The 21,155-nt window shown below is 39.2% G+C and overlaps 1 protein-coding gene across 2 annotated transcripts in view; it reads right to left on the bottom strand.

Moving 5' to 3' along the window:
* TENM1 (teneurin transmembrane protein 1) overlaps positions 1-21,155 on the bottom strand; it is a 385,367-nt gene that overhangs the window by 61,106 nt on the left and 303,106 nt on the right. For both annotated transcript variants that reach the window (XM_009198225.4, XM_017954358.3), the window contains exon 20: positions 19,668-19,822. In XM_009198225.4, coding sequence (XP_009196489.2) covers positions 19,668-19,822 — 155 coding nt within the window. The remainder of the gene's footprint in view (positions 1-19,667; positions 19,823-21,155) is intronic.

The raw sequence follows: 21,155 nt of genomic DNA, 5'->3' as shown, positions 1-21,155 counted from the left end.
TTACAGGCTTGAGCCACTGCACCTGGCCTCTGACTGCATCTTGACTAGTATTCACAACATTAACCCACATACAAGGTTAGAGGAACAGCAACACACTATTGTTGGTCTTCTGTATCTTAGATACTTCTGTATCTTAGAGAGCTTCAGGTTCACCTCAGGTCATGGCACCTGCTGAGCAAAATGTGTGGAAGACAGAGTGGTTCAAAAGCAGGTTTGCAAGCCTTGCATCTTGTGACTTGCCCTGAACTTTGAAGATGCTTTTCCTCTGGTGCTTAATAGTTTTAATAAGAGCTAACGTGCCATTGTCCTTTGTGTGGAAAGAGGACACTGCTGAGGGAGTTTTATTTATGTGATAAATTATGTTTTCGATATAGCATTGAGCACGGTACTTGACTTTTATTTTAAGGCCCCTGACAACTCTGGCTATTTGCTTGTGTGCAGACATTTCAGCAGAATTTGGATATGCTGGAGCTGAAGATGTTGGCCTGCTGTTCTCTACTTACATAAACAACCTGAGCTGTCACTTTGGAGGGAGCAATGGAAATATCTCTGATAACAGGTTATTATATTGTGATTTTACCTAAGAGATGCAGGCCTGAAAAACGCAGTTAAAAAAAGATTTAAATAAATTTGGAGAAAGGATACAATATTTAAATGAACTCTGTGGATAATCTCATTGCATTGTTTCTCCCAGTTTATCATTTTGTTAAATGTGTTTTCTTATATAATAGACTTAAGAAAACTGATAGATGTGTTGGAAACATGAATATCTTGATAAAGACAGAAGTCATTAGTCAGAAGAAAAAATTCATGACCAAACTTGCTTCAAAAATCCTAGGACACTGCTTTCTTCTTATGATGTATCAGCTTCTTTCCTTTTGATTTCCCACTTAGCTGGGAGCCTTTTTGTTTTGTCCTGGGAAAGTCATATTCTTCATAGTGACCTAGATAAACTCTGTCTTCTTTCTTATCTACTCTAATATTTATTTGTGTGTGTGTGTGTTAAATTGACCCACTTGGAATGGCTGCAGGCCACCCACTGAATGAGCTGCTTTTTTACTTCTTGATTTCAAAGAGATGGAGGATGATCTAAAATCTTACATTCACAGATGTATAAAACTCATACTACATTCCAGTCTCAGCTCCATAGTCATCACAACCCTATGTGAAAGTAGAAAGAAAATGAAATATTTGGGGCACCATTCAATGACTATACTGAACATTTATTAAGTGATCTAGATAGAGCTTCACATCAGCATTAGGGAGACAAAACATTCTGTGAAGGTCACAGCAGGTTAAGATCAGTCTCTGGAACATATGTTTGCTACAGCCCATCACACTCACCTACAGATCGATATATGCCTCTCTGTAAAAGGTACACTTATGTGAAAAGGACAGAAGGGAAGATTATACAATTTCTCTATCAGTTCTAAACTTCTTCTTGGTCCTTTTTATTCTAGTTTTGTAAGCTATCAGTTCAATTCTCTTTTGTGAGTAGAAGGTCAAATACTACTACTACTGCTATTACTAGTAATAGTAATAAAAACAATGATAAAATAATAATCTATTGAACACTTATGAGCCAAACACTTTGCTAAGTGATTTATGCATATTACCTAATTGAATTCTCACAAGCTCCCTATGGGGAAAGAAACATTATCACCCCCATTTACAGATACAAAATTTTTTCCCAGGGGCACACACCTGGCAAGTGGTGGATCCAGGATTTAAACCCAGGCAGTCTATATTCCCATACCATTAAGCTTTACTGACTTTACATATTGGTATAAATACAAAGAACAGTCTACCCTAAAGGCCTGGTTTTATCTCTTGCATCCTCTATTAAAGGATTAGAGAAAGGTTTGGCTCTTCTTTGCAGTTCCAGAAGGTGTTTTTCTGCGTTTGACAGAGCCAGGAGAGTAGGTCTGGGCTGCATAAGCAATAAATAACATTATGCAAAGATGCATTTGAATTAGAGACTGACAACCACAGATATTACAAAATCAGAAAAACCACCTTGCAGACTTATTTGGTTCTCGTGTCCTCCCATTTTAGCAAGTGTATGATGAATCAACAGAAAATATGTCATGAAGATGCCAATTAACATGTTACATCATCTCTTTTATTTGTAAAGCACTTCATACTTTTCCAAGTGCTTTCACATTAAAAAAGAGAGGCCACTTAATCAACAATTGGGTCATTTATTTAATTAGCCTTCATAAGGAGGAATAAATAACCAGCTCCAAAATTCTAGTGTCAGTTTTTTACATCTAGTACTGAATCCAAAATCATAGAGAACCTTCATTTGGGTCACGAAATAGACAAAAATGATTTAACATTTTTTTTTTTCTGTATTACCATCTTTCAGAGGAGAGCAGAATGATTCAGAACGAAATGTTATTTTTCTAAAATATAGACCTGGTAACTACAAATCGTGTTTATTTAGCATTATTATGTAATTTTCAGCCATAAACTCTAATGGATCTCTCATTTACAGGTGAGTAATAATGTGGAGAGCCACTAGGGACTCCGAAAAAAGCCTTTTAAATGACTTTTGGTGCTGTTGTCAAATCAGAGTCTAAACAACTCTTCCTGCCATCTCATGCTCTGTGACAGCATAATTTGATTGCTATGTAGGCTGAAGTTTGTGCCACTTTCCTTCCACATGCCTACCTAACTGATGTGGCAAATGTACATATAAAAGCCAAGGTTACATGTAATGCCATATGGTCTCTTTTTTCAGTTCTGATCAGCTCCAACAATTTATAGTTGCAAGTGCCTTTCAAAAAAGAAACTTCCTTCATATGTGTTTTCTCATTTAACTGACATGACCTCCTTAGGAGACATTACATGTTTTTATCCCACTTTTTAGTGGTGGAGAAACTCAGGCTCAGAGACCTTAATTAACTTGTCTGAGGTCTCACTGCAGATAAATGGCAGAATATGGACTCACACCCAGGATTGTCTATGCTCCTTCTACTAGAACACTCTAACTTAGTCAAAGGAAAATAGGTGAATTAGGCAATTGTCCAGAGAACTTTGGTAAAACATGCCTCTGTACTCCTGAAGAAATATGAATAATTGTTCCAGGCTTATAAACATGCCTGGTAGAAAGTTTGCTCATTTTTATTCAGTAGTCATCACTTTCTGATTTAAATACTTTCACATTTAAGGTAATTGACATATTGAGGTCTTTGAGAAGAGTGTGGCTAAGTTAACAATGCCTTCCTGCTATGGTTGATGTAGATTGAGCTCCCTCTTTATCTTGTAGGAACTAACACTTCCCCCAGCACTCCCATTTCTGCATTTATAATATGAGCCTTGGGATTAGCAGGAGGAATTGGCTGTGACTCCTGGTTTGACTGAGTGCATGTGGCTCAAATAAATAGAACAGAACATTGCTGATTTAGGATGCTTATGTTTGGACTCCTGCAATAGCCAATTTCTGAGCAGTTAAAATTGCTGCTGTATTGTTGTGGTCTAGGCATGAGAATAGTGAAAGAAAATGGGAAAATACACTGGAGGTTTGGTTGGTATGGCTTTTAATGCCATCTAATCTATTAGTTGATAGTTACTATGAAAATGGTTGATTCAATTGGTTAAACTAACCATGACCAATTAGGATAGAGTAAATGTTTGGCATAAGGGCCACCAAATAACTTTTTTGGTTCCATTCTACTACTCCCTGGGCCTCATTAATTTGCTGTTTGATCTTCTGTCCACTCTCTAATCTTCATCTTACCCTTTATTCACCTCTCTTTTTCTCCCACCTATTTGTGCCTACTGCACACTGGTATTACTGGCCCTTGAGAAATGTGTTTTCAAATATTTCAGATATCTAGCTTTCATCTTCCCTGTCTTGCTGTTTACCTGCAACTCACTCTTTCCTTCTACCACATGTCCTTATGTCTGAATTATCTGGAGTGTGGCCAGAGACCTTTTCTTTGCTTTGACAGTGAGATAAGTTCCATAGTAATGGAAACATTGAGAGGGTGTGGTAGGGGTGGAGGTGGTGAGATTTTCATCTTTGGTGGCAAGAACTTTTAAAATAAACTTTCTTTTCTTTTTCCCCTGGGAGATCCCTTTATTCGGCAAACTTATTATAATTCAGATTTTCTTGATTCCCCACAGAGCTTCACAAAACTCACAAGTCTGTCCCTGCAGGGAATTTCACTTATAATGGCCTTCATTTGAAAGATCTAATTCTGTTCTCTTTCAGTGTGCACATGGGAGAGTGATGGAAGTGCACAAAGAAAAGCAAGTAACCCATGAAGAAGTTGAGTTTCAATATCATCTGTATCAGTATCACTCAGGATGATGAAGGACATTCTGTAAACATGAAAGTGTTGGCAAGGGAGAGAGGGAAAGACAATGACAGACGTTAGGCAAGAGTTTAAGAAGGGGAAAAGAAGGTGCCTTTTCTGTTAAATAATTTTTTTTGAGACATTGTTTCACTCTGTCATCCAGGCTGGAGTGCAGTGGCACAATCACAGCCCACTGCAGCCGTGTCCCCTGGGTTAAGGTGATCCTCCCACCTTAGCCTCCCGAGTAGCTGGGACTACAGGCATGCACCACCGTGCCCAACTAATGTTTGTATGTTTTGTAGAGACAGGGGTTTTGCCATGTTGCCCAGACTGGTCTTGAACTCCTGAGGCTCAAGCGATCTGCCCACTTCAGCCTCTGAAAGTGTTGGGATTACAGGCATAAGCCACCGTGCCTAGCCCTTTTCTACTTTAAAACTATTGTTTTGTTTTCTTTTTTTTCCACCCAGATTGCTGTAACTTTTCATGCCTGGATGACTATATATATATGTGTGTGTATTTAAAACAGCAGAAAATGCTGAACCCAATTGTATAAAATTAAATTGACATGTAGATTTTGAAGAGGAGGCTGCATATTACCCCTTCTATAGAGCTGTGGTTATTTTATCTGAAGCTTGCAAAAAAATCTAAGGACAAGAGAAAGTTGTTTTTTCAGTTATGTAGAGAGCAGAGGACAACCAAGGAAGGCAGAGGTCTGCTGCTTGGGGCAGGTAGTATAATACTGATGGATGAGAGAGAGGGGAAGGTTTTGTTTTCTCTGTTAAGGAGAATGACCACAGAGAATATTGATTCAGAGTTACCAAAGCCCAAAATGGATGAAGGGATTGTAAAAGAGCATCTAAATTCTTTAACTGAGTTCAAGTTTTCTAGCTAGGAAGAATCACTCCTTAGAACATGCAAATTGGGTTTAGAACTCTTTGTATAAGTATTGAGAAATGGTGGGCACTAGAAGACTAGAGATGGTTAAATCTAGTTCTTACTTCAAGACGAATCAGAAATGTGCCCCACAACCTGCAAGGAGGGAGCTTTATGTTGGTTTAGAAAAGATCTTCAATTGTATTATTAAACAGTTGTATTTTTAGCTCTTAGATGAGGAAATGATGTTTACAGATACTGTGACTAGAAACAAATTTTTTCAAGTGGCTCTTATTTCTTTTTAAACAGAGTTACCAACCTGGTAAGGTTTCTCATGATACCTTTATGGATAAGTTGGGGAAAATATCAGTGAAGAGAGTGGATTTCAAACTTGTTTTGACTGCGACACTCACTAAGAACTGTATTTTACACCATTATCCAGTCGAAATAAAAATATTATTAAACAATACTCACCCTCATTACACATGATACACCTTGATTTTTAAAAGTGTGTTTTATCTTTTTAAAAAGCTGGTCATAGGCCATTATATTGATTTCCCAATGTATTATGAGGAATCACAATGAATAGGTGAGAGTTCAAACACATGGATTCATAACCTAACAGATAACTAGTCTACTGGTGCCACAATTGCATCTACCTATCCATCAATTTTATAATGGATGAAGGCATAGAAAGCATTCATCAAATACTTAGGCGACACAAGGCTGGGAAGGATAGTGAAAATATTAGATGATAGCAGAAGAATATAAAGAATTGGACTAACTCAGACAACATGGAATTGAATAGAGACTAAGGTAGGACCCAGCAGTATGTTGTAAATCACTAAGTGCAAGCATAAGATGAGGAGATGGGAATGAGAGATGTGAATTTTTAGTTTTCTGTAATCACATCACATCATATGTCAAATCTGTGATATAGCTGTGAAAAAATCCCAGTCAACTTTAGCTGTAGTTTTCTAATCTGTGCCCTTTATTTCTTTATCATTTTGCAAAAGTGCCTTTGAGGTCACCATGCAAGCTACCACTGCATGGAAGTAAGCTTGAATAAAGAAGGTTCTGGGACACCACCTCTTGTTTGAATCTGCTGTTTGCTTCTATTTTATAAATTGAGACTGATTTGTTTGAAGTAAATGTTCTGTGGCTAAAGTTTTTTTTTTTTTTTTTTTTTTTTTTTTTTTTTTTTTTACACAATCAATGGGCAAAAGGAAAAGAAACAATATAGAAAGGGAGTTGTGACAGTTCCCATTCTACCTCTGAGTACTCAGAGCACATATGGATTATTTTATTCATTCTGGAAGCCATGGTGTCTTCCATCCTGGAAGAATGGTGAAGGAACTCAAAACCGTGTAAAATGAAGTATAGTTAAATGAAGTGTGAATGTGACTTAAGAGGCATGAAAGAGTTGTTTTCTTGTACTAAGAGGGCTGTCATGTAGAGGAGTCAGTTTAATGTAGTTTGGTGAAAATAATGTGGGCTTTGGCATCAGGTTGACTAGGTTCAAATTCCAACTCTGCCATTTATTGGTTGTGTGACCTTGACCAAGTTACTCAATTCTTCTGAATCTTGTTTTTCATATGTATTAAAAACAGGGGAACATAATACCTATCTTGAAGGACTGTCACGAGGATTAAGTAAGATAACATATATAAACATACCCAGTATAGTGCTTGATTCACTAGTAGATTGATCTCATAGAAAACAGATTAAATTTATAATTCAAGAAAGCCTGAACAGTTGCAGTAAGACTGGATGGTGAAAGTTAAAGGAAGACAAAAAGTTAAAGGGAGCCAAGAAGAGCTTGTCGTCAGAGGCATTCAAAGATGGAATGTGCTGCCTGGGGGAGGTAGTAAATTCCTTATCACAAGAAGCATTTGAAAATAGGTTGGATTGTTACTACATGGTCAGAATATTCTGGAGAGAAGTCAGGCATCAAATGACTGAGAAGAGTAAGATTCCTAGTGGACTAGTTCAATAGATGTAATATATGAGTACAAAGTTTGCTCCTCCAAAGAATGTTACCTTCCTTCCTGCGCAACTATGGACGATGCTTCCCCTACCCCGTTATACCCATCTGACAAATGGGTGCTATTGGAAACCAGTGTGAAACATTGGAAACCAGTGGGAAACATACAAATCATCCAATAAGCACTTATGAAGCACTGGTTGTGTATCTGGATGCTCTAGACAAACAGCTCCAAGTGTGTACCTTATGGTCAGTAGGTCAACAGGATTTCCTATGCATGCAAAAGGTCCATCTTGCTTATGTATCTCCTATTGGGCTGACTTTGGGAAAAGCATTAGGCTGGCTCCAAGGCGTAACTTGCTATCCCATCAAGAAATTTGCTCTAACTCCCAATTCCATTCTAGTCAGGCATCAGATGGAAGTGAGTTACCAGAGCAGGATGATTCAAAAGCAGCAACAGAAATAAAGCACCCAGTCTCTTGATAATCAACTCATCTCCTGAAGTGAAAGGCCTGGTTGCTTATAGCAGTGCTTACAAAGGGCAGTTATGCTTCAGAGTTTGTACTGAGAGTTCAGTTTCAGATTTCAGTAAATCAAAAAAAGATATTGATTTTGAACAAATGGATGATTTTATTGTCAAAGCAAATTTCATTTCCTGAGACGATTAGGTTTTATTAAACTCTTTCCTAACTGCCACTAAACACACATTCTGTGAATAAACAGCATATTCTTCAACCAAGTGGCATTTGTCATTCAGCTAAATACAATGATATTTGGTCATCTCCAGAGGCTGGAAAAATGCACGCTTGGGCTCAGAACGTTTGTGCCAAAATCTTAGTTATATCACTCAATAACTCTATGGCCATAGCACAATATATAATCCTTCTGACTAACAGTTTTCTCCTCTGGCAGATGGGGATAATAATACCTACCTCTCAAGGGTGGTTGGGTTGTGTAGATAAAATGGAAGAGTGTAAATTAGATTCTTAGCATAGTTCCTGGCACATAATGAGCTTTCTATAAGTGGTAGCAGTTATTCTTAGACTTACTATAGGACTTAATGATTTGCTGAAGATTAGGACAAGCCCTGAGAACTGATTCTTCTTTGGGCTTAGGTTTGCCACAGAAAAGTACAGAAGATGAAGGCAAGTAAGATGAAGAGGACCATTCTCTCACATCACTTTCTAACCTCCATAGATACTATGCTAGCATAGATGGGCCTTTCTTTGTTGGAGATCTTTTGGTTTTGAAATGCTGGAATGCTGGAAAGGTAACAAGAAACTTTAGATATTTGGTTGTATTTCTGTGGAGACACCTTTGTGGAGTTGGAAGGAACTTTGAGAAAACAGTTGGTCCATTTTCCTGGCTCCAGAGAGGCCTGTATGTCAAGCATTCATAGATTATTGCTATCCAATATTTGCTTGAAAAGTTTCAAAAGGTGGGAACTCCACAATTTTTTTTTTTTTTGTAATATATGATGCTGCCACATAGTGTTAGAAACAGTAAGCTTTTCTTAAGGTCTGATTCAAATCTTCATGTTGCAGCATAGGCCTCTATTTTCTCTCCCGTCCATTCCTGTCAGCAGAAACAATGCACTCTCATTTAGACATTTGTCTGTGCCCTCACCCATCAATATATTTTGATTTACTGAAATATGAAACTGAGCACTGTGTAAGCTCAGCTGGATCACTGTAAGTACTACTATAAACAACTAGCGCTTTGCTCTTGGTGGGTGTTATGAAGCTCCCTGCTCAGCTTTCTTCTCTCTAGCTGAAGATGGCCCATGTTCTTAAGTACAGTCATGGGAAACATCGGTTGCCAATCTGTCACACTTGTCTAAACAGATGGGAAGCTCTGGTCATAATGGCTGAGCATCTAGGAAGCTGTGCCACAGACAGGCTTTCTTCTGGTAAGCTCTCTATCAACTGACCCATCAATTTCATTTGGTGTGCTCCAGCTTTAGTCCACCTGTGCCACACCTGGGTGCTGATTTTCCCACACCTGGGAGCTGATTTGTTTCAATGCCAAAGCCTCTTCTTTCCAGCCAAACATCTCAAAGAAGTGATGTATTTTCTGTTTCTCCATTTCCTCACTTCCTACTCTGCCACTGGTATCTGACTCTCATTAATTAGCACTCTATCAAAGGCACTCTTATCAGAGGTTTTAATGCTGTGAAATCTGATGGCTTCTTTAAAAAGCACCTCATTTTTCATGATCCCTAAGCAGCATTTGATACTGACCATTCCCTTTCTCTTGAAAAGCTTGCTTCTCTTGGCTTTTTTGACACCTTCATGGTTTTCCTTCTAATTGCCAGGTCTCCTTCTCTCAGCCTCCTTTGTAGGCTCTCATTCCTCAGTCTTTTCTTGAATACTGGTGTTCCACAGAGCTTGGTCTTAAGCCTTCTCCTCTTTTTTATACTACGTACCGTCCGTGAGAGAGCTCATCCACTCCCCTATTTACCATTGCCATGTGTAAACTAATAGCAATCACAACTCTAATCTGTAGTTAGACCTCAAGCTTTAAACCTGTATCCAATTTCCTGCCAGATATCCCTATCTAGATGCCACACAGGCACTCAACGTACCCCAAACTGAACTCATCATCCAACCATCATGCAAACCTGCTTCTCTTCCTCTTGTATTCTCTGTCTCAGTAAATGGTACTACCATACACATGTTCCCTCTATTCTGAAATTGTCAGTCAACAAGTTCTTTGATATTAGCTCCAATGTTTAACTAATCTATCTACCTTTCTATGATATTTTAGGTTCAGTCATTAATATTGCTTGCCTATGTAGCCTGCGTAAAGCTGAGCAGTGTCATGGAAAGTCTCATCCAGAGTTGTATCCCAAAGAAATATCAGCTGAACATCCAAAAAGCATTGGAAAACAGCTTAATTTTTATAGCAGTCCCTTGGAAAGGGGCTGATCATTTCTATATTGATACGTTTTGTCCTTGTCATACCTGGATTTCTTCAACTGCCTCTTAAGTGGTCTCCCTGCCTTTAGTGTTATTTTGCTTCACTTGATTCTCCATGCAACAGCTAGAATGATCTCTTAAAACTGATTTCCATGCTTAATACTATTTTAAAAATGCATTTCCTTTCTTTTTTTTTTTTGGAATAAAGGGAAACTTCTTCAATAGAATAAAGAACATTTACAAAAATATCGCACAGCTAATGATGAAAAATTAGAAGCTTTCCCAGAGCAGGAGCAGGTCAAAGATTTCCCCTCTTACCACTCCCTTTCTTTTTTTAAAAAAAATTTTTTTATTATACTTTAAGTTCTAGGGTACATGTGCAAAATGTGCAGGTTTGTTACATATGTATATATGTGCTATGTTGGTGTGCTGCACCCATTAACTCATCATTTACATTAGGTATATCTCCTAATGCTATCCCTCCCACCTCCCCCCCACCCCACGACAGGCCCCAGTGTGTGATGTTCCCCTTCCTGTGTCCAAGTGTTCTCATTGTTCAATTCCCACCTATGAGTGAGAACACGTGGTGTTTGGTTTTCTGTTCTTGCGATAGTTTGCTGAGAATGATGGTTTCCAGCTGCACCCATGTCCCTACAAAGGACACAAACTCATCCTTTTTTATGGCTGCATAGTATTCCATGGTGTATATGTGCCACATTTTCTTAATCCAGTCTGTCATTGATGGACATTTGGGTTGGTTCCAAGTCTTTGCTATTGTGAATAGTGCTGCAATAAACATACATGTGCATGTGTCTTTATAGCAGCATGATTTGTAATCCTTTGGGTATATACCCAGTAATGGGATGGCTGGGTCAAATGGTGTTTCTAGTTCTAGATCCTTGAGGAATCACCACACTGTCCTCCACAATGGTTGAACTAGTTTACAGTCCCACCAACAGTGTAAAAGTGTTCCTATTTCTCCACATCCTCCCAAGCACCTGTTGTTTCCTGACTTTTTAATTATCACCATTTTAACTGGTGTGAGATGGTATCTCACTGTGGTTTTGATTTCCATTTCTCTGATGGTGAGTGATGATGAGCATTTTTTCATGTGTCTGTTGGCTGTATGAATGTCTTCTTTTGAGAAGTGTCTGTTCATATCCTTTTCCCACTTTTTGATGGGGTTGTTTGCTTTTTTCTTGTAAATTTGTTTGAGTTCTTTGTAGGTTCTGGATATTAGCCCTTTGTCAGATGAGTAGATTGCAAAAATTTTCTCCCATTCTGTAGGTTGCCTGTTCACTCTGATGGTAGTTTCTTTTGCTGTGCAGAAGCTCTTTAGTTTAATTAGATCCCATTTGTCAATTTTGGCTTTTGTTGCCATTGTTTTTGGTGTTTTAGTCATGAAGTCCTTGCCCATGCCTATGTCCTGAATGGTATTGCCTAGGTTTTCTTCTAGGGTTTTTATGGTTTTAGGTCTAACATTTAAGTCTCTAATCCATCTTGAATTAATTTTCATATAAGGAGTAAGGAAAGGATCCAGTTTCAGCTTTCTACATATGGCTAGCCAGTTTTCCCAGCACCATTTATTAAATAGGGAATCATTTCCCCATTTCTTGTTTTTGTCAGATTTGTCAAAGATCAGATGGTTGTAGATGTGTGGTATTATTTCTGAGGGCTCTGTTCTGTTCCATTGGTCTATATCTCTGTTTTGGTACCAGTACCATGCTGTTTCGGTTACTGTAGCCTTGTAGTATAGTTTGAAGTCAGGTAGCATGATGCCTGAAGCTTTGTTATTTCAGCTTAGGATTGTCTTGGCAATGTGAACTCTTTTTTGTTTCCATATGAACTTTAAAGTAGTTTTTTCCAATTCTGTGAAGAAAGTCATTAGTAGCTTAATGGGGATGGCATTGAATCTATAAATTACCTTGGGCAGTATGACCATTTTCACGATGTTGATTCTTCCTATCCATGACCATGGAATGTTCTTCCATTTGTTTGCGTCCTCTTTTTATTTCATTGAGCAGTGGTTTGTAGTTCTCCTTGAAGAGGTCCTTTACATCCCTTGTAAGTTGGATTCCTAGGTATTTTATTCTCTTTGAAGCAATTGTGAATGGGAGTTCACTCATGATTTGGCTCTCTGTCTGTTATTGGTGTATAAGAATGCTTGTGATTTTTGCACATTGATTTTGTATCCTGAGACTTTGCTGAAGTTGCTTATCAGCTTAAGGAGATTTTGGGCTGAGACGGTGGGGTTTTCTAAATATACAATCATGTCATCTGCAAACAGGGACAATTTGACTTCCTCTTTTCCTAATTGAATACCCTTTGTTTCTTTCTCCTGCCTGATTGCCCTGGCCAGAACTTCCAACACTATGCTGAATAGGAGTGGTGAGAGAGGGCATCCCTGTCTTGTGCCAGTTTTCAAAGGGAATGCTTCCAGTTTTTGCCCATTCAGTATGATATTGGTTTTGGGTTTGTCATAAATAGCTCTTATTATTTTGAGATATGGCCCATCAATACCGAATTTATTGAGAGTTTTTTGCATGAAGGGCTGTTGAATTTTGTCAAAGGCCCTTTTCTGCATCTATTGATATAATCATGTGGTTTTTGTCTTTGGTTCTGCTTATATGCTGGATTACATTTATTGATTTGCATATGTTGAACCAGCCTTGCATCCCAGGGATGAAGCCCACTTGATCATGGTGGATAAGCTTTGTGATGTGCTGCTGGATTTGGTTTCCCAGTATTTTATTGAGGATTTTTGCATTGATGTTCATCAGGGATATTGGTCTAAAATTCTCTTTTTTTGTTGTGTCTCTGCCAGGCTTTGGTATCAGAATGATGCTGGCCTCATAAAATGAGTTAGGGAGGATTCCCTCTTTTTCTATTGATTGGAATAGTTTCAGAAGGAATGGTACCAGCTCCTCCTTGTACCTGTGGTAGAATCCAATTGTGAATCTGTCTGGTCCTGGACTTTTTTTGGTTGGTAGGCTATTAATTATTGCCTCAATTTCAGAGCCTGCTATTGGTCTATTCAGGGATTCAACTTCTTCCTGGTTTAGTCTTCGGAGAGTGCAATTGTCCAGGAATTTATCCATTTCTTCTAGGTTTACTAGTTTATTTGCGTAGAGGTGTTTATAGTGTTCTCTGATGGTAGTTTGTATGTCTGTGGGGTCAGTGGTGATATCCCCTTTATCATTTTTTATTGCATTATTTGATTCTTCTCTCTTTTCTTCTGTATTAGTCTTGCTAGCAGTCTATCAATTTTGTTGATCTTTTCAAAAAACCAGCTCCTAAACATGGAAAGGAACAACCAGTACCAGCCATTGCAAAAACATGCCAAATGTAAATACCATCGATGCCAGGAAGCCATTTTTTGAAGGCCAGGATTTTTTGAAGGGTTTTTTTGTGTGTCTATCTCCTTCAGTTCTGCTCTGAACTTATTTCTTGCCTTCTGCTAGCTTTTGAATGTGTTTGCCCTTGCTTCTCTAGTTCTTTTAATTGTGATGTTAGGGTGTCAATTTTAGATCTTTCCTGCTTTCTCTTGTGGGCATTTAGTGCCATAAATTTCCCTCTACACACTGCTTTAACTGTGTCCCAGAGATTCTGGTATGTTGTATCTTTGTTCTCATTGGTTTCAAAGAACATCTTTATGTCTGCCTTCATTTCGTTTTGTACCCAGTAGTCATTCAGGAGCAGGTTATTCAGTTTCCATGTAGTTGAGTGGTTTTGATTGAGTTTTTTAGTCCTCAGTTCTAGTTTGATTGCACTGTGGTCTGAGAGACAGTTTGTTATAATTTCTGTTTTTTACATTTGCTGAGGAGTGCTTTACTTCCAACTATGTGATCAATTTTGGAATAAGTGTGATGTGGTGCTGAGAAGAATGTATATTCTGTTGATCTGGGGTGGAGAGTTCTGTAGATGTCTATTAGGTCTGCTTGGTGCAGAGTTGGGTTCAATTCCTGGATATCCTTGTTAACTTTCTGTCTTGTTGATCTGTCTAATGTTGACAGTGGGGTGTTAAAGTCTCCCATTATTTTTTTGTGGGAGTCTAAGTCTCTTTGTAAGTCTCTAAGGACTTGCTTTATGAATCTGGGTGCTCCTGTATTGGGTGCATATATATTTAGGATAGTTAGCTCTTCTTGTTGAATTGATCCCTTTACCATTATGTAATGGCCTTCTTTGTCTCTTTTGATCTTTGTTGGTTTAAAGTCTGTTTTATCAGAGACTAGGATTGCAACCCCTGCCTTTTTTTGTTTTCCATTTGCTTGGTAGATCTTCCTCCATCCCTTTATTTTGAGCCTATGTGTGTCTCTGCATGTGAGATGGGTCTCCTGAACACAGCACACTGATGGGTCTTGACTCTTTATCCAATTTGCCAGTCTGTGTCTTTTAATTGGACCATTTAGTCCATTTACATTTAAGGTTAATATTGTTATGTGTGAACTGGATCCTGTCATTATGATGTTAGCTGGTTATTTTGCTCGTTGGTTGATGCAGTTTCTTCCTGGCATCGATGGTCTTTACATTTTGGCATGTTTTTGCAATGACTGGTACTGGTTGTTCCTTTCCATGTTTAGTGCTTCCTTCAGGAGCTCTTGTAGGGCAGGCCTGGTGGTGACAAAATCTCTCAGCATTTGCTTGTCTGTAAAGGATTTTATTTCTCCTTCACTTATGAAACTTAGTTTGGCTGGATATGAAATTCTGGGTTTAAAATTCTTTTCTTTAAGAATGTTGAATATTGGCCCCCACTCTCTTCTGGCTTGGAGAGTTTCTTCCAAGAGATCTGCTGTTAGTCTGATGGGGTTCCCTTTGTGGGTAACCCGACCTTTCTCTCTGGCTGCCCTTAACAGTTTTTCCTTCATTTGAACTTTGGTGAATCTGACAATTATGTGTCTTGGAGTTGCTGTTCTTGAGGAGTATCTTTGTGGCATTCTCTGTATTTCCTGAATTTGAATGTTGGCCTGCCTTACTAGGTTGGGAAAGTTCTCCTGGATAATATCCTGCACAGTGTTTTCCAACTTGGTTCCATTCTCCCCATCACAATCAGGTACACCAATCAGACATAGATTTGGTCTTTTCACATAGTCCCATATTTCTTGGAGGCTTTTTTCATTTTTTACTCTTTTTTTCTCTAAACTTCTCTTCTTGCTTCATTTCATTCATTTGATCTTCAATCACTGATACCCTTTCTTCCAGTTGATCGAATTGGTTACTGAAGCTCATGCATTTGTCATGTAGTTCTCATGCCATGGTTTTCAGCTCTATTGGGTAATTTAAGGACATCTCTACATTGGTTATTCTAGTTAGCCATTTGTGTAATCTTTTTTCAAGGTTTTTAGCCTCTTTGTGATGGGCTCGAACTTCTTCCTTTAGCTTGGAGAAGTTTGATCATCTGAAGGCTTCTTCTCTCAGCTTGTCAATGTCATTCTCTGTCTAGCTTTGTTTCATTGCTGGTGAGGAGCTGCGTTCCTTTGGAGGGGGAGAGGTGCTCTCATTTTTAGAATTTTCAGCTTTTCTGCTCTGTTTTTTCCCCATCTTTGTGGTTTTATCTACCTTTGGTCTTTGATGATGGTGACATACAGATGGGGTTTTGGTGTGGATGTCCTTTCTGTTTGTTAGTTTTCCTTCTAATAGTCAGGACCCTCAGCTGCAGGTCTGTTGGAGTTTGCTGGCAGTCCACTCCAGACACTGTTTGCTTGGTTATCAGCAGCGGAGGCTGCAGAAGAGTGAATACTGCTGAACAGCAAATGTTTCTGCCTGACCGTTCCTCTGGAAGCTTCATCTCAGGGGGGTACCCGGTCGTGTGAGGTGTCAGTCTGTCCCTACTGGGGGATGCCTCCTGGTTAGCCTATTCAGGGATCAGGGACACACTTGAGGCAGTTTGTCTGTTCTCAGATCTCAAACTCCATGCTGGGAGAACCACTACTCTCTTCAAAGCTGTCAGACAGGGACATTTAAATCTTCAGAGGTTTCTGCTGCCTTTTGTTTGGCTATGCCCTGTCCCCAGAGATGGAGTCTACAGAGGCAGGCAGGCCTCCTTGAGCTGCAGTGGGCTCCTCCCTGTTTAAGCTTCCAGGCCACTTTGTTTACATACTCAAGCCTCAGCAATGGTGGGCACCCCTACCCCAGCCTTGCTGCCACCTTGCAGTTAGATCTCAGACTGCTGTGCTAGCAATGAGGGAGGCCCCGTGGTCGTGGGACCCTCTGAGCCAGGCGTGGGATATAATCTCCTGCTGTGCTGTTTGCTAAGACCCTTGGAATAGTGCAGTATTAGGGTGGGAGTGACCTGATTTTCCAGGTGCTGTGTTTCACGGTTTCCCTTGGCTAGGAAAGGGAATTCCCTTACCCCTTGAATTTCCCAGGTGAGGTGATGCCTCGCCCTGCTTCAGCTCTTGCTGGGTGGGCTGCAGCCACTGTCCTGCACCCACTGTCTGACACACCCCAGTGAGATGAACCTGGTACCTCAGTTGGAAATGCAGAAATCCGCATTTCCCTTCTTAATGCTGTTATTGTCTCCTCATTGTCCAGTATAAACTTCATTATGCTTATAAGGCCCTTCACCATTTCACCCTCACTTACCTTTCTAGCTTCATATCTCACTACTCTTTCATATTCTTTTCGCCATTATGTCCTTTTGGTTCAGTTATAGATGTTAACTGTACCTGTTGAACCCTTCCTATGCATGTTCCAGGAGCACACAGTCTACTGTGGGAGACCAGTTGGATGCACAGTTTGCCAACAAAGATCAAATTACATTTAAGCATGGTGATACTAAATTCCAGTAAGGGAATGAAGCAACAGTGAGGACTAGAGCCATCAAGGAAGGTTCCCATGGAAGAGATGAGGTGTGAGGAGGATGGAGAATGGGATTTGGACTGGCAGAGGTACTTTCAGACTGGGGGAAAGGGGCCACGAGAAGTAGACCTCCAATAAAGGTAGAGGGTAATAATCTGGACACTGATCAATATAGTATCCTTGTTCTGAGCCAGTCTGGGTGGACAAATTGGAGTTACTTTTTAGTGTGTCTCAGGCACAGAACAGGAAATGGTAGATAGCAGCAGAGTTACTGGCCAAATAATCTGTACATAAAACCTGCTTTCTTTCCTGGTAAATCCTGCTGGCTTCTACCATCCCCTTCTTATACCACACAACCTCCCTTGCCTCCAAAAGATTCTACTGTATCTCTAAAGCTAAAGTTGTGTAAAGAAAGGGGAAAGAGGGTACTTCAGAGAAACTGAGGCTTAGGATGAAATGCCACAGAGAAAAGTTTCTGTCTCCTGGTTACCAGGGCTTCTTTTCAGTGGGCTGCATTGTACATCCCAACCTGAAAAGGGTGAGGAGATTTTATAGTGGGAATTATGTTTGGAAAGTGTCATGTGAAAAATAACCCTTCTCATGGTGATGATGATCATATGTTCGCTGTACTAAGACAAAGAATTCTCTTTCAACATAACTTTTCTACACAGAAACAGAAAAGTTGTTTAGAGTTGACTGATTGCAATACTAAGTGCCCTGTTTTAAGCTAAAAATATACCACAAGTGAATCATACATGTGCATCTTCTCTCTCCCCCCTCCTCTATACAAATACATTCACACCCTTCTTTATTGCCATAAATAATGCTCCTTTTCCTTGCCTTCTGCAGCATTTTGAATCATGGAAAGTTAGACTATTCTAGGACTTGATAGCCTGATCCATTCAAATCTCTATTAAAAAGGGTTTGTTCATTTTGTCAGTTTTCCAGGCCCAACTCCCCATTTCACTTTTGTAGTTGACTATATATGAACATTTCTTGAGTTTCTGGGGCAGGGCAAGGGCACACAGAGAAGAAGAAATCCTAAATAAGCTAGTGTTTTATAGAGATGTATGCTCAAGGTGGGTGGAGGTGGCAGGAGATCTTAGGGTCAATGACTAAAGCAAGGTTTCTTAGGGGTGTGTTCCTTTTACTTACTAATACGGTTTTGCTGTGTCCCCACCCAAATCTCATCTTGAATTGTAACTCCTACAATTCCCACATGTCGTGGGAGAAACCTGGTGGGAGGTGATTGAATTATGGGGACGGGTCTTTCCTGAGCTGTTCTCGTGATAGTGCATGAGTCTCATGAGATATAATGGTTTTAAAAATGGGAGTTTCCCTGCACAAGCTCTCTGTTTGCTTGCCGCCATCCATGTAAGACATGACTTGCTCCTCCTTGCCTTCCGCCATGATTGTGAGGCCTCCCCTCCGTGGGGAACCATAAGTCCAATAAACCTCTTTCTTTTGTAAATTGCCCAGTCTCGGATATGTCTTTATCAGCAGTGTAAAAATGGACTAATACATTTACCTTGTTTTTCTAGGTTTTAGGTGGTATGACAAATGAAGCAACAGGAATATCATAACTGTGGGGGACACTGCTCATTGCCTCCCCAGTAGAAACCCTTTACTCCTTGCTAACAGAACTCTGATTTTGGTTTAAGAATCAGGTAGTAATGTGCTCAGGGAAGGGGACCCACTTCTAGAGGGTCTGAATCCACTATGTAATCCCATTTCCCCTTTGCCAGTGACTGGTGAAGGCATGGGCATGTGATTCAATTCTGGCCAATGTGACACAAGAAGGAAATCTGCTGGCATCTTTGCTATCTTTGGACCTCTCATTATGTGAGATAATTAAACGTTGTTGTTTAAACAACTTTTAGACAAGTATTTTATTACTTGCAGCCAAGACCATCCTCTCTGATATGCTAATCAATTTGAAAACTCTCAACATCCACTTTAATTTTTTTGAAAAGATTATTTAATAATCTACTTTATTAGGGTCACAAATTTATGGAATGTTAGAGCTGGAAGGTTTGAGGACTGTCTAATCTATTTCCTTCATTTCTTGTTTCTGCAGACTAAGAAAGTCAGACATTGAATGTTGGGACTATGCTGTATGCTCTATAATCTCTTTAAATGTCTAACACTGATTTTGTAGAATTGTGGTAAAATCAGAATTTTTGACCCAGATGAGAGCTACACTGAATTTTCTTTTATCCTCACTGTCTTAAAAAACAAAAACAAAAACAAAAACAAAAACAAAACCCAAACCCTAAAAAACAGATTTCCTAAATAACAGTAAAATAGATCTCAGAGGGGATATTGCTTTTACTTAAGAAAACTTCCAAACATCCTAGAAATAGCTATTTATATACACGTGAATAACAACATGCTCATATATTCATTAAAAAAGATGTCTAAAGAGCCTTCATAGTCACTATTTTTCTAAATTTCAGTCACTGTTTCATTTAAAAATAATAGAATTACATATCTTAGAAATATTCAATAAATGAGATTGGCCTTACCTTCTGATTAATTCAAGTTTGAGAGACTTTACTTAATTGTATGTCAATATTCTACCTGACATTACTTCCATCTTTGCTTACCATTTTCTCCCAACTAAGCTTTTCTAATGAGGAAAAAAGTAACTTACATAAACAGAAACTTCTGCTATCTGGTGTTATAACAGATATACCAGGCTTCCATTCTACCTAATTTCTACATGAGAAAATTGTTATCCATTTCCATGATGCCAAATGACAATAATACTTGAAAACCAGTGGTGCCTACCTGAGTGATGTCCATTCCTGAGTCACAGCTCAGTGGTTGTGTGGAAGTCAGACCATTTGAGCCGATTACAGTTGTGATCACAGCATTCTCATCAATTTTGCGAATCATAGTCCCATCCACAAAGTAAATGAATCCATGCCTATCAACTGTGATGCCTGTTGGGAAAGAGCAAATGAGCATTAGTAGTCTAGTGAACCACATTTGTACTAAGTTCTGTATTTTGAAAAAAGCTATAGCAATGGAAAGGCATTTTAAAGACATATAGATTAAGTTTTGCTCAGCACAGACAGTACAGTAATGGGAGAGGTTTGTTGGGGCATACATTCACTTCTTTGTGTATTGAGAAGAAATGACAAAAAGTCACATGCAGAGATAAAGCCAGGTCTAATAATTTTGTTTTGTCCAGTTTTACATTTCCACCCCCTTGATACTTGCTTGCCCCCACAATTAAAAATCATCTTTAAGTGGGAAAAGACAGGGAGATCATGTATATTACATTTCTTTTAGGGTGCTGATGCACACGCTGCTGCTTATTTTCATGACTGCATTAGCAAATAACTGACTTGAAAAGCATTATAATTATTTTCATCAATTCAGACTTTGTTAAAAGGGAGTTTGTAATAACTCTGATAAACTGGGCTGAGTTTTTTCTCCATATTATCTATTAAGGGGGGTTGGAGAGCAAAATTACAGTATCACAAAGGGAATGGTTAAGTTTCTAGAAAAGATAAAAGCTGATAAAAATTTTCACAGTTTTTACACACTGTGTTGATTACAGCCTGGTTTCTTAAAATTTTTATTATAATAGCAGTTCGAAGGCTTGGGTTCTAATACTGAATACCCCACTTACAACTAATGTGTGACTTTGAGTCATTCATTTGCAAATTTCAGACTCCTCTTTGGTAACATAGGGACAGGATCATCTGCCTTATTTAGCTAAAGTGATCTACTGCTCTGGTTTGGCTGTAACTGAGGCAGAGATCAGTTTTAAAGCTAGGACCATCCTTGACAAACCAGGATGAGCTGGTTACTCTATATCTTGTTTTTTTTTTTGTTGTTGTTGTTGTTGTTTCTGTTTTAGGGAGTTTTGCTCTTGTTGCCCAGGCTGGGTGCAATGGTGCAATCTCGGCTCACTGCAACCTCCGCCTCCCAGGTTCAAGCGATTATCCTGCCTCAGTCTCCCAAGTAGCTAAGATTATAGGCGCCCGCCAGCACGCCTGGCTAATTTTTTGTATTTTTAGTAGAGACAGGTTTTCACCATGTTGGTCAGGCTGGTCTCAGACTGACCTCAGGTGATCCACCTGCCTTGGCCTCCCAAACTGTTGGGATTACAGGCGTGAGCTAGCGGGCCTGGTCCTAGGTTGTTATATCATATGAAATAATACATATAAAAAGTATCAGATACACTTTAAGAACATATGGCTCTACTCCTATTTCCCTCAGAGCTTTTGACAGTGCTCTTGAAAATAACCACATGGCATTTTTCAA

This window comes from Papio anubis, chromosome X, assembly GCF_008728515.1.
Source record: "Papio anubis isolate 15944 chromosome X, Panubis1.0, whole genome shotgun sequence".
NCBI classification, from domain to species: Eukaryota; Metazoa; Chordata; class Mammalia; order Primates; family Cercopithecidae; genus Papio; species Papio anubis.
The sequence above is the reverse complement of the archived record's forward strand: the minus strand, read 5'-3'. Positions and strand labels throughout refer to the sequence as shown.